This window comes from Pungitius pungitius, chromosome 21 (genome assembly GCF_949316345.1).
Source record: "Pungitius pungitius chromosome 21, fPunPun2.1, whole genome shotgun sequence".
Classification (NCBI taxonomy): domain Eukaryota; kingdom Metazoa; phylum Chordata; class Actinopteri; order Perciformes; family Gasterosteidae; genus Pungitius; species Pungitius pungitius.
Genome location: NC_084920.1, coordinates 9,916,602 through 9,933,992, shown reverse-complemented (window position 1 = coordinate 9,933,992; position 17,391 = coordinate 9,916,602). Strand labels below are relative to the sequence as shown.

At 40.6% G+C, this 17,391-nt stretch overlaps 1 protein-coding gene across 5 annotated transcripts in view; it reads right to left on the bottom strand.

The window, feature by feature from the left end:
- Positions 1-17,391, bottom strand: part of ryr2a (ryanodine receptor 2a (cardiac)) — a 119,653-nt gene that overhangs the window by 23,051 nt on the left and 79,211 nt on the right. For 3 of the 5 annotated variants that reach the window (XM_037462837.2, XM_037462839.2, XM_037462842.2), the window contains 23 exons: positions 12,108-12,168; positions 11,194-11,432; positions 10,926-11,007; positions 10,575-10,705; positions 10,241-10,368; positions 9,402-9,594; positions 9,212-9,294; positions 8,826-8,983; positions 8,143-8,230; positions 7,682-7,774; positions 7,417-7,587; positions 6,395-6,454; positions 5,210-5,344; positions 4,788-4,900; positions 4,617-4,713; positions 3,954-4,060; positions 3,771-3,822; positions 3,616-3,666; positions 3,427-3,526; positions 3,096-3,175; positions 2,925-3,001; positions 2,397-2,470; positions 531-548 (listed from right to left, as the gene is read on the bottom strand). In XM_037462837.2, coding sequence (XP_037318734.2) covers positions 531-548; positions 2,397-2,470; positions 2,925-3,001; positions 3,096-3,175; positions 3,427-3,526; positions 3,616-3,666; positions 3,771-3,822; positions 3,954-4,060; positions 4,617-4,713; positions 4,788-4,900; positions 5,210-5,344; positions 6,395-6,454; positions 7,417-7,587; positions 7,682-7,774; positions 8,143-8,230; positions 8,826-8,983; positions 9,212-9,294; positions 9,402-9,594; positions 10,241-10,368; positions 10,575-10,705; positions 10,926-11,007; positions 11,194-11,432; positions 12,108-12,168 — 2,391 coding nt within the window. The remainder of the gene's footprint in view (positions 1-530; positions 549-2,396; positions 2,471-2,924; positions 3,002-3,095; positions 3,176-3,426; positions 3,527-3,615; positions 3,667-3,770; positions 3,823-3,953; positions 4,061-4,616; positions 4,714-4,787; positions 4,901-5,209; positions 5,345-6,394; positions 6,455-7,416; positions 7,588-7,681; positions 7,775-8,142; positions 8,231-8,825; positions 8,984-9,211; positions 9,295-9,401; positions 9,595-10,240; positions 10,369-10,574; positions 10,706-10,925; positions 11,008-11,193; positions 11,433-12,107; positions 12,169-17,391) is intronic. The other 2 variants (XM_037462841.2, XM_037462843.2) reach the window with 1 other exon arrangement.

Sequence of the window (17,391 nt, the reverse complement as noted above, 5' to 3'; positions counted from 1 at the left end):
ACCAGCTGACTGAGAAGGTGAGAGGGGGGGGGGGGGGGGTCTACAGGGCTGTGAGGAGAAGAGTGGAGGACGGTACATATTAGTAATATTTATCATGTGCCAGATACTGTACAAATCCTGAGAGGGAGGCAAACATGGGGTACACCTCTACTGCTTCTGCATTGTTTTATCTTAAAATCTTTATGGTGTATCACAGAAGAAGTCATCTTAATCATCATCAGTTCATGCTTATAGTGGAAGAAGAAGACGTGACACACTTTATTTAAAATTCTGAAGGCTAAACACAATATAGACAGTTATAATTGGCCAAGATAAAAAAAAGAGATTAGCATGTGAGTGTAAGGCAGAAAGGTGGCAGCTAAAAGCACAGAGCAGGTAAGGACAAGGTTTGAAGGTCTGCACTCAGGACCTGGACAGAACTGACACAACAACTAACCGACTGTAGCAAGAGAGAGAGAGAGAGAGAGAGGGGGGGGGGGGGGGGGGGACCAACCAACACACACAAGGAAAATGGCAGAAGGCATAATTACCACGTTCATGAGTGATGACTGAGGGAAGAAAGGGCAGTAAACCAATATGAGAAAAGGAAAACAGGAGGTAGAAAGAAAGAGAGAAACAAAGAAAGAAACAAAGAAAACATTTACATATAGGGAAAAGAGTTTTTTCTTAATCTGAATTTCTTTGTTTGGTTAACGTGGAAAAAAAAATGACAAAAATGATGACTTGACAAAAAAAGCTGGCGAAGATCAGAAAAACTGATCATTTTAAAAGAACATTTCTTATACCAGCCCTTGGGATTTATCTATTTTTTTATTCTGAATCATGATGTTTTTTTAAATTGCTAATTGATGGGCTTACTTTGTATTTTCATTAATGAGGAAATAATGAGGAAATGATGAGGAAATGATGAGTAAAAAAAACATTATTATCTGTGCAATGATGTACTCATGCTATAGGTGAAGTAATGATTCATACTGTACGTTCTTCGAACAACAGAGTATTTAAAAACAATATAATTCCTTTCAGTAAAATACAGCTGGGTAAACGCAACGTATTAGCGGGGCCCTTTCAGCTCATATAGCATCATTGCATAGAAAACGTTAAGCTAAACACTCGACAAGATCGCGACTCTTTGCTGTCCTGGCTCCCAGATGGTGGAATGACCTCTCTGATGACATCATGACTGCCGCAAACTAAAGACACACCTCTTCAGACTATATGACTAAAAATACTAACAAATTGTAGCACTTAAATTTTACTTATAATGGTTCTTATCTAGCTAAGTTGTTAATCGGCTTATTTGATGAAATTGCACTTTCATTTTTTTCTCTATGGTTGAAATGCCCTTATTGTAAGTCACTTTGGATAAAAGCCTGGAGAGACAAGCCTTCTGGGAGTGTCATCAAATCAGTTCCAGGCTCATTTGTAAACGGCCTTTCAGAGCCAATTACTGGCTGTGCTCTTCCACTAACCCCCCAGGTGGATCCCACCGGCATCAGTTAACCATTTACTTGTTGGACATGAGACCTTTTTGAAGAGAACCATCCTTGTTATCGAGTGAAAGGTGCTGCAGTTTAATGAATTATTTTACTTATTTTTGCCAATAGCTGATGTTGTGAATGCCCTTCCTCTTTTGCTCTCCACACAGGAGGCTTTCCTGCACGCAACCAAACTACGTTCAAATGTTCTGCATATAAAAGGTTAGTTCATAACTGACTAGCAAGACTTCATGCCTAAAAAAAAAGGTTTTGTTAGGTCCTCCAAAATGTGAAGTTTGGGAAGGATCCTCTTCCAACTTGACTTTTTGAATGAAAGTTCAACATTCTGTTGTTGCAAAGTCTGTTTGATTGAGGGCTCCTCCCTGCGGCGTTTAATGGTTGGACAATACCCACAAGCTATTCCTACTGGTTACATCACATGGAAAATGTTATCCAGCAGTATTTAAATATCTAGTGCAACAGATTTGTTTTGACATATTAGTTTTGAATGAATATGTAGTCTAAAGGATGACGGTAACAAATGCATACACACAGAAGCTATTGCAGGCAAATTATAAGCAAGTACACATCTACCCTAGAGATTCACAGTGGATAATGCATACAAAATACAAATAGTCCTGCATTACCACTTTAAAGAAATCAACCAATTTCTCAACCACAGTGACGAAATGATTTGACAAGGATAAAACAGACTTTTTGAAATAAATGCCTTGAAGATGACATTTTTTCCTTCTGCTATAATTGAAATTCATCAACTAAACCACTGGTTCCAGCAAGCATTGATTTGTATAAGTAGGTGTAAATGTACAATCTTTAGTTTGAACAAAGCGGCACATATGAATTTAACCTGCATATTATGCATTATTCTTTAGATACTTAAAGAGTAGTGAGGCCTACCCGATCCCTCCTCCGTCACCATTCCTAGTCCTTCAGCTTTGTTCTGCCGCTCGAATGCATTCAGATCCAGAACACTGAAACAAAGACAAACGTGTTGTGGATCTTTGGTGTTTTGTGCTGCGTTTGGAGACCCGTGTGTCTGAAAAACATTTTATTCAGCTCAGCCAAAATGTTAAGGGTCGTTTCGTAACAAATAAGATCACCGAGGGGACGTAGGTTCAGTCAAACAGTATGCACATAATAACACTTATGACCACAACAAGCTGTGTGATAGATTAACAGATAAGCCAAAGTGTCCCGAAAATAAATGCTTAGTTACATTTTTTTTGATGCCCGATTTTTATTGGCAAAAATATCATGCATGGCCCATTTTTAGATTTTGATCAAAGTTTGCTCCCTGCAACATGTCTTCTTTCAAACTAGTGGAAAGAAAACACTTGACTGCTTTTTGAATGAACGGGCCAGAAGCACACATCCAGTACCCAAAAACCCAGCGGCCGGGGTGTGGAGAAGTACGTGAAAAGTTACCTGCATGACTGCATCAGACCAGCCAGACTCTGAAAAAAGCCCACGTCCTTTTTGTCTTTCAGATAGTCCAACATTTTCTGTCAAAGAAACAGGAGAATGGAACAGCTATATAGATGAAAACACTACAGGACGTGGACACCATGGTATGAACTAGAAAACACACTGGGGTACCTGCTGGACAGTAGAGTTTCCTCCATTGAGAATAGCTATGCCTAGCTTTAGAGTAGAGGCCACCATGGGGCCCATCTCACCTTGTGAAGAGGAACAGAGAGAAGAAAACTTTATCTAACAGGGCAAAGTGTCGCTCCAAACGCCTTGTCTCACCAAACCAGCAATTAATGCACTTACATTTAACATAAAACAGCTCAAATGACAGAGTCAACAGCCTGAAAATGACTTATGGTCCTTTCAGCACTGAAAGGGACCATACGGCTCACTAAACTAGTGGTGTGATGGCACCGTAGTCATAGAGACAGGCAGGGGGGCGCCATGTTAAACCTACCTTTGCTAGCGCTGATGGTTTGCAGCACCATCTCAGCAGCTCCGCGGTCATGCAGCCGGGCCTGCTGGTACAACAACTTCTGCTTCTCCATCTCCTTCTCCTATTGATGTAACAAAAGCAGACGCGTGTCAGCAGCACTCCTGTTTACTGCCGGCGCCGTCATGGCAACCGACGGGTAGACACACCTACCTCAAAACTTTTCACTTCCTCCCCATCCTCATCTTCTTCATCATGGCAACTCTGAGAGAGTGAAGAGGGACACAAAATGAGTGTTGCATGTGGACAGCAGAGGGATCGTATGCTGCAAAAGGAGGAATCATTGTCATCATCATCGTCATTGGTACCTTTGCCATGATGTCAGCATAAGCCATGTAGAGAATATCCTCATCCAGTTTACTGCAACACACACACATTAGCAGCACCAGTGATTGTTCAGTCTGATTAGCCCTGCAGCTTGTTAGCATGTTAACCATTACTCGTGTCGGAGGAGAAACATGTGATGGAACTTTATCTCCTACAGAACGCACCACTTCTCTGTGAGGGCTGTTCTGCTGAACAGTTGAATGAGCTGGTGAAGCGGATCGATGTGCTTCAGCCCCTCCTCTTCCTCTGATGGCTCCTGGTCCCCTGGTTTCTAGAAAATAAACATACATTCGCATTCACAGGAGACCCAATGATACATACTGGAAAACAACAGCCTCAAATGGGATCTATGCCTGTTTTCATTCACATATATACAGAAAGTCCAAAAATATTACTAAAGAAGTTTATGTAAATATACACTCGTACTCAAGTCCTTACTGCCGTCTTCATCAAACTATATTGTGGTCTACAAGCATCAACCAGCATCTACCAGCGTCAACGTGTATGACCTAGCAACAGTAATAAAGGGGGGCGGGACTTGGTCAATTGGGTAAGATGTTCTAGATGATATTGAGTAAACCCCGAGTATATGGGTTGTTTTGGGGGTTTCACAACTAAAGCTATATACTTCTATCATTGTCCATGATAGTCCACAATATACTCGTTGACGTCATCTGCATTAATTCTTCATTCTCTGCTTTGAGAGAGAGTCGCTCATTATGATTGAGCTTTTCTCTGCCACATATTGGAACTCTTCAGTCGGCCTGTGTTCCCCTTATCAACAGTACCATTCCATCTGTTTTACATCCATGCAGAAATGAACTCACAGCGAGGTCCTCTATGAGTTTATCTTCAAAGTAGTGTTCCTCTGCCTCAATCCAGGACTTCTCGTAACCTTGCAGGAACAAGTTGACAGCCCGGTGCCTAGTTTGGGGAAGGCACAGTAGGAATAAAAACATTCTAACAAGATAGAGAGCTTTGGTACACACACAACATACCTGGGCAAGTTATAGAGTGGTGCCATCCTGAAGCAAGCAACCACTGCTCGCTTCCTCTGCTTGGACAGCAGTTTGTGCCACACGGCCTTCTTGCTGCGCTGAGGATGTTCAACCTAAACACACAAACTGCACCACTCAGTTTGGCCGGTAATGGCCATGATGTCATAGGCCGACCGCTGCATTAGTGCAGCATTGTTTTCAAACAACAGGCTTTTTTGTGCAGTTGGACCGACTTTAACGAAGGCCAATCACGTGAGTTGGTTTCCTTCGCGAAGAGCGGAAAGACATCAACATCAACCCAAATCGGATTATTCAGAGCGGAGGACATATAATGGAGAGAGCCTATACTCTTCAAACTACTGTAACGCAGTATTGCAGATGTCGTCTGCCGTGTGTGCTCAACAACAAGCACACTTACACACCTGGTCTAGGTGGAAGAGGACGTGAGCGATCTCCAGGACTCTCTCCACAGTCTTCACTGGGTCTGAGGTGTCCTCGTAGTGGTTAGGGAGGTCTCTGTAGAGAGCCATCTGCCAACGAATAGCTGGGTCCTCCAGCTGTTCAAGACACACATAGAGTTCAACACAGTGAGGCTCTGTTGTCTGTTCTGAATGTGAGAGGTAGCCACGCCCCCTGATATGCATATAAGAACGTGAAATAAAATGGCATTATGAAACAAAAGTCTCTTGAAATAAATAAATGTGTACTTATGAAATAAAAGTCTCTTGAAATAAATAAATGTGTACTTATGAAATGAAAGTCTCTTGAAATAAAAAAATATAGACTTATGAAATAAAAGTACCATGAAATAATAAAATGTATTTAATATTATTTTTATTTATTTCACGATGTATTTCAAATGCATATTTCATGTATTTATTCATTTATTTATTTATTTAATTGTGAATAAAACGGCATTCCATAAATATATACATATACATATTGTAATAGATTTTATATAAATATATTGATATTGTAATATATATCCTTATATTATATTTATTATAATATGTTTATATTGGATGTTATTAATAGTTCCGATATGGTAGTTTTATATATGTATATATAGTTATGTATATATTCATTGATATTCTAAATCGTTTGAATAAGATGTTCTTATCATGTTAAACTGTTGGAATAAATGTTCAATATCTTTTTTGCATTGAATCATACTGGGATGTTTACTGAAATTGATTGACTGGCTCTACCAAAAAACAAATCCACCCCAAAATGGCCTGTATATATATATATATATATATATATATATATACACATCTCCCATAGTGCGTCTGCCAAGGATACTTTACGTTGACATTTTTCAAAAAGGTTTAGTTTCCATAGTTTGTTCCGCCCTCTTTTTTTAGAGTTGCGTATATAGGGGAACTGTGTAAAATGGCCATGGTGTTAACATTGTTTGATCTGCGAATTGAAATATTGAAATCATTTAAATCAGTAATAACTTCAAGCAAACAAGCTGTTACCTTTCAGACTAACCTAACTTACTTTTCTCTGTTGCCTACACATTAAGCATGGCGTCATGTTTTGCTTATCCCAAATATGCTTGCAGTACCTTTACTGTGTTAAACACAAGCTCAATGTATTCTTACCTTTCCTTGTAAATGTAGATTGTTCTTGATGATCTCTCGAACTTCCCCCTCTGTGTCTTTCTGTGAGCAGAGTGAATGCATTAAACAAATATAGCCATGCAAATAACACAATTTACATACAAACCAGTTTTAAAAGACTTTACCGATATGTAAACTGTTACTGGAATTGAAAATAACTTGAAACACTATCCAACAAATGACACACTATGAAAGCACGGCTAAGCCGTTTCTATATCTCAGAGCAGTATTACCAGCGATCCCTGTGATGTCCGTAGAGCTTGTGTTTTATTCTGAAACAGCCTGGTACCATTTGCACAGGAACACATGCAGGGCTATTCATTGCTCAATTAATAAAAAGAGAAAATAATAATAATCCTGCCACGCAGTAGGAAACGTGGGGCTCTCCCTCACCAGAGAAAAGTATGTTGGCTTTTGCTTACAACCATTTTTTATGTTCATCCAGCCATAAAAATACCAACATAAATGGAGGTTTACTAATGGATTCATGTCCTTGCATATATGAAACAGAAACTGCACCTTGTTGTCCTCCGGAGTGACATATAACATAATAATGTTGCCTTTGGTTCAAGTTAAACCTCACACAAAGTTATGCACTGTAGTTGTTCTTCATAAGACATTAATCAACAGATTATTTTCCTTCATGCAAAAGAATCAGTGTTAGATTTCAAATCCTAAACCCACTGGATCCAACAAGTCTAATCCAGTATCAAAGCATTGGAATATCTCTGTGATGCACAGTGATACAGTTGTTTAGGTCACCAGGGCCTAGTCAGACATAAACATGAACTGATTGAATCTTATTATCTTATATGACCTCATTTGTTTTTGGCATATGATGCAACTTGACAATCTAAGCGACGTTCGACCTGGAATTCAAGTGAGAGTTGACTTACGTAATGTAAGTCACGTAAGTTACGTAAATTAAGTCTTTCAAATCTCCGTGTCTCATTCACTTCTATGTAACAGAGCTGATGTTATAGTCCAATAACGTGTTTTCCTACCTGGGTGAAGCGGTTCTTTGCCAGAGCGATTAGTTCGTGTTCTCTGGGGGCACAGATGTTGAGTCCAACAGGAAGCAGGCGCTTCAGGGTGGCAACGATAAGACTTGTCTGCATCGTGTATCGATCACCCTTCCTCTTCATCTTCTTCCTCTCTTGGTCCGACATTATCCCCTGAGACGTAGAAATGCACGGATCCATTAAGGTTCATCAAGTGTGTGTCATTCGGTGAAATGAAGCAATGCTTTTCCGATCCCTGTGTCCATACCTTCGACATCTTACACTTGGTGTCAGTGATGAGGAAAGACATGTTGTTGATTTCATTCTGGACCACAAAGTTCTGCTCTTCTCTCTTGAAGTTCTGAACAGAGATGAAACCATTGGTCACTCCAAAAGTTTTCCCAATTGCTTTTAACGTCAGTCAGTCGATTAGTTGGGCAACTACTTTGGTGTCGAAGCCCTTCTATATTCCTGTCTTACCTTTGTTGATCCCTTGACCTTTTATCCAGTGCCGTCATCAGGTCAAAATTTGGATTAGTTCTATAATTTGGTTTATGACTCGCAAAACGAAAAGGAGACATTCCACTCAGCCTCAGCTGTACATTTTAGTGCTAAATGTCACACTAAAGAATCTGTCACGTGTATCATCAGATCTTGTCTGTGGGTCGCTGTACTGTCTCTCACTGTAACATTTTAAATCAGCAGCATTTAATGTAGTGATTTGCTTACATGAGACTTGGCCCAGAAGATGAAAACCTCTGCCACCATGCGGAACAGCTTTTCGGCCCCTGGGTTGGACTCCCGCAGCCATCGGGCCCTGTCAGAAGACCATGAGAGTTCAGAACTAGACCTCTAGTAGTCATATGGAGAGGTTAGTGACATGCCACCATATGCAGCAATGTGCCAACAAAGTCGGGGAAGAAAGAGAAGACTAAAAGTTGATTGTGTAGATTTTGGATGAAAGCAGTAGTGCTTCATGAGCTCCACGTCCTTGTGATGTAAAGATCTGCAGTCGGCAGACTCCCTCATACAGACACCACTGCGCCCCGCTGCAGCTTTTCCCCATGACAGACTGGACCTGCCAGACACAATGTGCAGGTCGCCCTGAAGCACGTGAGAGATCCTCCTGATTACCACCTTGTATTTGGCCAGTCCCATATGGATCAGCAGACCATGAGGAGGATCTGGGTGTGTGTGTGCTTACACTTGCTTAATTAGGACTGTTTCATAACCAGTTAAAAGAACCCTGTAGTAGCTATACTGACATCACAAATGCTTAATGAGAAGGGAAATGCATGTTTGTCAGAGCTCAAAAAACAGAAGGTGATGTGACTAGAAGCAGTGGAATGGAGGTTATATTAGCAGTCAGTTTTAAGTAGAGAAGCACAGTAACTATCACTAGCACACTGTACCTGTTGTAGTCAACAAATCGTATGAGGAGAGGGTAGAAGGCATACAGGTCTCGGACCAGTACGGTGAACTGGTCCAGGATGAGAAGCTCTGTCTCCGACATCTCTCCCCTCCCCTCTGCCTTGCTCTGCTCCTCATCCATCAGCACAACCGCTGCCTTCTGCAGGACACGGTAACAGAGAGCTTTCTCTTCATTTGAACACTAGTTACTTTAGGATATTGGTAGCAGTTGTATTAGGAACCCCCTTTGCAAAAGAGATGCATTAGACTTGCAAGTTGGCAATCCCTCTCATTTGCGTAGGGGCGGGTCACATGTGTGTATGCGTATGCTCAATGTCCACCAATACTCAAGCTACAAAACAATCAATATTACATTAACAAGACTCACTTTTTTTAGTTTCTCCATCAAAGGCAGGAAGTGGGTCTTGAGAAGCTGGGTTTTGGCCTTGCTGATGATTGGCTGAGAGAAGACTAAAGCAGGCACAGAGATGGGGTTTAACGATTGAGGAACTTACTTGTTTTATCTTTGTCTAATAAATCTAAAAAATAAGAATGTGTGTGTGTGTTGCCATGTTCACCAGCTAGTCTTTTCATCCAGGCTCCTTCATCTATTCCCAGATTGTTGTAGATGATCTTCAGAATGTTTCCCAGCAGAGTGTTCATGTGTTCAGAAGTCACAGAGGTGCAGCAGCTGTCGGCCCGGTCCGGGTTGCTCTCCGGTCCATGTTCCCACCAGTGAGACATGTAGCTGCACAGCATCGGCAACACCACCTAAAGTTAAAGGAAGCATACGTACTTCAGGTTTACCAAGCAAGAGATCACCCACCTTCCCATCCACACGTAATGCTTTTTTCAAAATGTCTATAACAGTCAGACTATTCGAAGTTCAATTAGACACAAACAATTAAAAAGGCAGTTCACACTAGTGATACAAAAGAAAGTTTATCAAACTAAATAAATATATACACATAATTTAGAACCACATATATATATATATATATATATATATATATATATATATATATATATATATATATATATATATATATATATATATATATATATATATAATAGGAATTATGGTTAGCAAATATGAAACTGTCTGTTGTTTGAACAAGGGTAATATAAATGTGGTGGAAATAGTTAAACTCTGCTATAAAATTGGCCATGTCGGTATGGGGGTCAATGAGGATTGACTTGCTTTTAGAGCTGCCTCAAGTGGACATTTGAGGTAATTCAGCAATGTCTGTCTCTGTCACCCGAGTACAGGGTGCACTCAATACCAAGGTCACTCTGTAGAAATATTCCCATATTGAGTTTCCTTAATCTGCATGATTTAGGCAATGAAAGTCAGAGCACATTGGGGGGAAATAAATCCACCTGAATATGGGATCCAAGTGTGTTAAGTTAGTCCCACCTCCATGACATGTGGCATCTGCGTGTATCTCATGCCAGACTCTGCCAACTCCACGATCTCCTCCAGACACTTCTCTAAGTTAGGGATCAGAGGGCAAACCTCCCCCACCTGCCCCGGAAGACCTAAAGCTGATGGGTAAAAGGATAATGCACTTAAAAGATTGATAGGAATATAATGCTTAATAATCATTTCTTTATATTGCAATATTTATTTTAATATTATTTACTGAAAGCAATTCCCAGAAGATACAATCACCCCAGGACTTATGTGTCTCTGTGGGATTAAACCGTGTGATATTTGTAAAATATAAATGCACAAAGGGTACTGGACCTACCGGCTCTGTCTTTAGCTCCTTTGCCGTTATAGATGGAGAAGCTGTTGTACTTGTTGATGTGAGGTTCAAGGAAGGCAACGGGAAAGGCTGCAGAGAAGGCAGCCAAACACTTCCCTACAGCAGGACGCTGCCTGCAGGCGAGAGCAGGGAAATAAAACATTATTTCGTTATTTTTATGATCATCATTATCCCAATATTTCATTGTATATTTCATTATTCATAAAATGGAAAATTGGTAATTATTTCTGATCAACAATAATTGTCCAAAAGTTCAAATAACATTCCTTTTGTTGTTGGCCTGGTGAGCTCTGAGAAATGCACCCAATAAACAATGATGTACTACTGCTGTACCTCTCTACATAGATGCTCTTGTTGGTCCCCAGGAAGTAGAGGCTGTTGAGGATTCTGTAGCAGGAAACCTGGACATCTTCCACTGGAAGAGGAGAGGTTACCATACATGTTTGCAGATCACATTTAAAAATGGAGCATACTCACAATTGTGTCCTCTAAATTACCAACAGAACCGTCATCTGTTTCATAAAATTAAATCTGCCCTCATCCTTCCCTTTCAATTTTTCAACTAATATGAACACCTGAATCAAACCGTATCCGTACGCACATATGAGGTCTTCTCCAAACAAGTTGAGGCCGATGTGCTCGAACAGAGAGGAGAGGACGGGCAGCAGGGCAAAGGTGGTGTAGTTGATGATCTGCGTGACACCTCGCGGCTGCTCTCGGCTGTGGGTGAACTGGCCCATCTTCAGGTTCTCCTGTGTCTTCTCCAGATCTTCTGCTGCGCTGTCGAAGAACAACCGCAGTGCTGCCTTCACTGACTCCAGACCAGTCTTCATCACCGTCCTGATAAGATACATTCCACATTACCAACCAGCCGTAGTTTTGATAGACAGTGCAAGAAAACACACCCATTCTACTGCAAATAAATGAATGTGAGTATGATCATGAATACTTAAAACAATTAGGATTCTGTCAGACTCAGTTCCTGCATGAAGGCATTGATGATTTGTCTACCCCGAGAAGACAAATATTGATAATTGGAGTAACAAATATGCACTAAATACATCCTGGGTTTTTCTTCCAATCATAAATCACAAATATCTGAGGCTCAGAAAATAGAGCAGCGGGATCCATATCCCATCCTCCATCAAAGTGCCGGTGTGTGTGAATGGTGAATGTTGGCATGAGGCACTTTGAGCGGTTGGTAGACACTGGAAATTAGAAATCCACAGACGCGTGTGTGGTATTAGCATTCAATGCCAGAACCTTCAGTGGCATGCTGTATGGCTAGTAATCGTGAACTGTTAATAAATATGTGCAGGATCAGGTGCGTTTGGTATTCCAGGCCATTTGGAATGTGTGTGCAAGCAGGGTTAAGTAAATGCAAATGAGTGCAAAATTGTTGTCTTGAAGGTCTCGTTCTTAAAAGCATTGTCCGTATCCATCTTTAACTCCATTGGACTGTATGCTTATTATGTGTCCTTCAACCACAAACAAGTTCAATCCATATGTCCTTACCTGGCATCCAGGCTTTGTCCTAATATCTGCAGACAGTTGACTATGGATGTGGCGTTGTTACCTGAAAAGCAGACCAGATCCCTCAATAAACAGGAACCGCTGAGTGTATGCTGGGTAGAGTTTGTCATTGCTTTCCTTTAGGTATGGGAAGGTATTTTATGGAAGTAAATCTGTGCCATCGGGGGTTGAAATAAAAAGTTGATTGAATTTCTAGCACTGAATATTTATGCATTGAAATTATGTACCTGAATGTTTTTCAACATTAAAACACCGCAAAAAAATTCAACCTAAAAAAAAAAAATGTTGAAATATTCGAAATGGAGGCTACAATATTCAACCGCAAAAAATTCAACCTTGGCACACCAAAAAAATTCAACCTAAAAAAAAAAAATGTTGAAATATTCGAAATGGAGGCTACAATATTCAACCGCAAAAAATTCAACCTTGGCACACCAATATGCGGAGGCTACAATATTCAACCCAAATAAATTCAACCTTGGCACACAAACATCCGGGACACTAAGGTAGAGCAATCGATTCTAGATTCAAGATCAGTAGCGTGCGTCAAGCTAAAGGAGCGAGCACCCAAAACACCTTCGGCTTCGGATTGTATCCATGTCCAATAATAACGGGGCTTTAACTCTTCTTCATGTCATCAGTGTGGCAACGTATGAAGAAATACATAAAAGAACATATAATGTTCACCCTAAACCAAAACGTTTGCTTGCCACTGACGATATACAACTCTATTAAAATATACAAATCAACTGAAATCGATTAAGCTCGGTTGGCCGAGTGGGTAGCACAGCCGCTCTGTGGCATTACGTTATTTTGCGCGACACGGTTCGAATCCCGGTTGTGGCGGACTTTTAATAAATGTTCTTTTATGTATTTCTTCATACGTGGCAGTGACGTAGTGCTCACTTATACAATCGTAATCGCTGCAATGGATATGGGATGCATTTTTGAACATTTTCAGAACAATATGTTTGCAAATGTGTGACGACTCAAGTGACGGAGGCAGACAACACCTGCCTGCCGGGGGGAAACAAACACGCACCCGTAGCCAAACCAGTAGGTTCAAAAACCAGTAGGCACGTAACACCGGGGGAAAACAAACACGCACCCGTAGCCAAACCAGTAGTTCAAAAACCAGTAGGCACGTAACACAGTCACTGAAAAATGGGTTCTCGTTTCAGACTTTACGAGCAAATACAGGATCCCTTTGAGATAAATTCTAAAGCCTCGCATTAAGACGTACATCCCTTTATGTAAGACTCTGCGCTACTTGCAGGTCGCTGTGTTGTGCCAGATCCTCAATAAAGTTTACCCATGGTCATGAAGACTCATTTAACGTTACGTGGACTTTGAATGTCGCTTAATACCCAACTGAGATCGGCTTGTGCCGCTGTGAAAAAGGATCCTTCCACCGACGCTACTGCGGTTATTCACTGCGGTCATGTGGACCGCATTTCAAAATAAAATGCGCCTCTATGTAAGGTATTACGGTAAATGGGTCTGTACAGCCAAAAAGGCACTGAACATCATTTGAAGTGTCTTTTTTCAATATTTGAACTCTCTTTAAATGAACTCTCTTTAAATGTCTTTAAATTAGATAGCAGCTGGGTAACACTCTTTTGACACTTGATCCTATTACATGTTGGCCTCCTCTATTAACATGTAAAGTTACGTAAAATATTACTGTGTACTTTTTGAGATACTTGAAGGTAAAGTTAGTAAAATTGCCATTATATTCGTCTTTTTTAAATTTTTGAACTGTCTTTAAATTAGATAGAAGCCGGGTAACACTCTTCTGAAACTTGATCCTATTTCACCTCGACCTCCTCTATCAATATGTAAAGTTACATAAAATATTACTGTGTAGTTTTTGAGATAACTGAAGGTAAAGTTAGTAATATTGCCATTATATTCGTCTTTTCTATATATGTGAACTGTCTTTAAATCAGATCGAAGCCGGGTAACACTCTTCTGACACTTGGTCCTGGTTCATGTTGACCTCCCCTATCATCATGTACATTTACATAAAATATTACTGTGTACTTTTTGAGATAACTGAAGGTAAAGTTAGTACTTTTGCCATTATATTCGTCTTTTCTATATATGTGAACTGTCTTTAAATCAGATCGAAGCCGGGTAACACTCTTCTGACACTTGGTCCTGGTTCATGTTGACCTCCCCTATCATCATGTACATTTACATAAAATATTACTGTGTACTTTTTGAGATAACTGAAGATAAAGTTAGTAATATTGCCATTATATTCGTCTTTTCTCTATCTTTGAACTATCTTTAAATTAGATAGAAACCGGGTAACACTCTTCTGACACTTGGTCCTGGTTCACGTTGGCCTCCTCTATTAACATGTAAAGTTACATAAAATATTACTGTGTACTTTTTGAGATAACTGAAGGTAAAGTTAGTACTTTTGCCATTATATTCGTCTTTTCTATATATGTGAACTGTCTTTAAATCAGATCGAAGCCGGGTAACACTCTTCTGACACTTGGTCCTGGTTCATGTTGACCTCCCCTATCATCATGTACATTTACATAAAATATTACTGTGTACTTTTTGAGATAACTGAAGATAAAGTTAGTAATATTGCCATTATATTTGTCTTTTCTCTATCTTTGAACTATCTTTAAATTAGATAGAAACCGGGTAACACTCTTCTGACACTTGGTCCTGGTTCACGTTGGCCTCCTCTATTAACATGTAAAGTTACATAAAATATTACTGTGTACTTTTTGAGATAACTGAAGGTAAAGTTAGTACTTTTGCCATTATATTCGTCTTTTCTATATATGTGAACTGTCTTTAAATCAGATCGAAGCCGGGTAACACTCTTCTGACACTTGGTCCTGGTTCATGTTGACCTCCCCTATCATCATGTACATTTACATAAAATATTACTGTGTACTTTTTGAGATAACTGACGATAAAGTTAGTAATATTGCCATTATATTCGTCTTTTCTCTATCTTTGAACTATCTTTAAATCAGATAGAAGACGGGTAACACTCTTTTGACACTTGATCCTATTACACGTTGGCCTCCTCTATTAACATGTAAAGTTACATAAAATAGTACTGTGTACTTTTTGAGATAATTGAAGGCAAAGTTAGTAATTTTGCCATTATATTCGTCTTTCTTTCATTCTTTGAACTGTCTTTAAATTAGATAGCAGCTGGGTAACACTCTTTTGACACTTGGTCCTATTTAAATCTGACCTCCTCTATTAACTTGTACATTTACATGAAATATTACTGTGTACTTTTTGAGATACTTGAAGGTAAAGTTAGTAATATTGCCATTATATTCGTCTTTTTCTCAATCTTTGAACTATCTTTTAATCAGATAGCAGCCGGGTAACACTCTTTTGACACTTGATCCTATTTCACGTTGGCCTCCTCTATTAACATGTAAAGTTACATAAAATATTACTGTGTAGTTTTTGAGATAACTGAAGGTAAAGTTAGTAATATTGCCATTATATTCGTATTTTGTCAATCTTTGAATTATTTTTAAATCAGATAGCAGCCGGGTAACACTCTTTTGACACTTGATCCTGCTTCATGTTGACCTCCTCTATCCCCATGTAGTTGTTGCATAAAATTAGATTTTGTAGCTTAAGAGCACAGGTGAAATCAGTAAGAATGACATGTTATTTGTCATTTCCCTTCCCTCTATGCCCATGTATATTTCCATAAACCTTTACTGTACAGTTTGAAATAAGAGAAAGTCAGCGCAGTTGGTACTTTGTCCCCTTCAGTGCAGACCACAGGATGTACGATCCAGGGGCCCCTATCAGGCCATTGTTCCTCCTCGGTTGGATGTAGCTGCCGGTGGACTTTTGTTTTTGCACTGACCGCGTTATGCGTGTTCCGGTTACGAAAGGAGTTGCTCCTGCGGGGGTCCATGGGTGGGACCCTCCTCTATCGCTCCAGCAGTTCTGGGGCTGCACCTCATTTGACTTTGACCTCAGATCAGACAAGCTAACCCTCTGAATTGAAGCATCTTACTAAGTGCAGGAAAGGAAACTTACAAGGTTACCCGCAGTAGCGGCAAGCGAAGAGGAAAGAGCCCAGTGCCAAAATGCGGTTCCACGTGGGACCGCTCAGCCTGCACATCAGATTGAGGCAGAGCCCATAGATGGCAGGAGGCCGTAACAACCTTTCTTGAAGTCGGGTTGTTTGGACAACAAACCCTAACCCTAAGAACTCCATCAAAGGCTAAATACTAGCACGAGACTGATAGTGAACAAGTACCGTAAACCTCTATGGCAGACTGTAACCTTCAGGAATCAGGAATCAGGAAACGTTTATTGTCATAATATGTTGGACATACATGGAAATTGTCTTGGCGGTTGGTGCATGACAGAAGACAGTACAATAATGATGACATAGTGCAAATGAGATAAAAATAAAATAAAAGTATAATAAAATATATGCTATGGGTTAGTACGCTAAAAACTAAAGCTATGGGTTAGTAAGTTAGAGGAGATAAGAAAATTAGAAATAAAAATATAGATTATAGATTAAGTGCACCAGCTAAACAAGTGACGAGTGACAAGTGAAAGTGACAAAGTGAATGAATGAACATGGGAGTCCGAGTCAGTCAGGGGGGGCCCCGGCCTCTGTTGATGAGCCCGACTGCCGAAGGGAAGAAACTGTTCGTGTGGCGGGAGGTCTTAGTCCTGATGGACCGCAGCCTCCTGCCGGATGGAAGGGGCACAAACAGTTCATGTCCAGGGTGGGAGGGGTCGGCTACAATCTTTCTGGCCCGCTTCAAAGACCTGGAAGCGAACAAGTTCTGGAGAGACGGAAGATTGCAGCCAATCACCCTCTCTGCAGAGCGGATGACATGCTGCAGCCTGCCCTTGTCCTTGTCCTTGGCTGTGGCTGCAGCGTACCACACGGTGATGGAGGAACAGAGGATGGACTCCATGATGGCCGTGTAGAAGTGCACCATCATCGTCTGAGGCAGGTTGAATTTCTTCAGCTGCCTCAGGAAGAACATCCGCTGCTGAGCCTTTTTCGTGATGGAGCTGATGTTCAGCTCCCACTTGAGGTCCTGGGTGATGATGGAGCCCAGGAAACGGAAGGAGTCCACAGTGGTGACGGGGGAGTCACACAAGGTGAGGGGGGAAGGTAGGGCTGTATTCCTCCTGAAGTCCACGACCATCTCCACTGTCTTCATTGAACCGGTGTTGATGGACCGAGAGGCAGAGACGTGTTTCCCCAGCTTCACGTGCTGCTTCATGT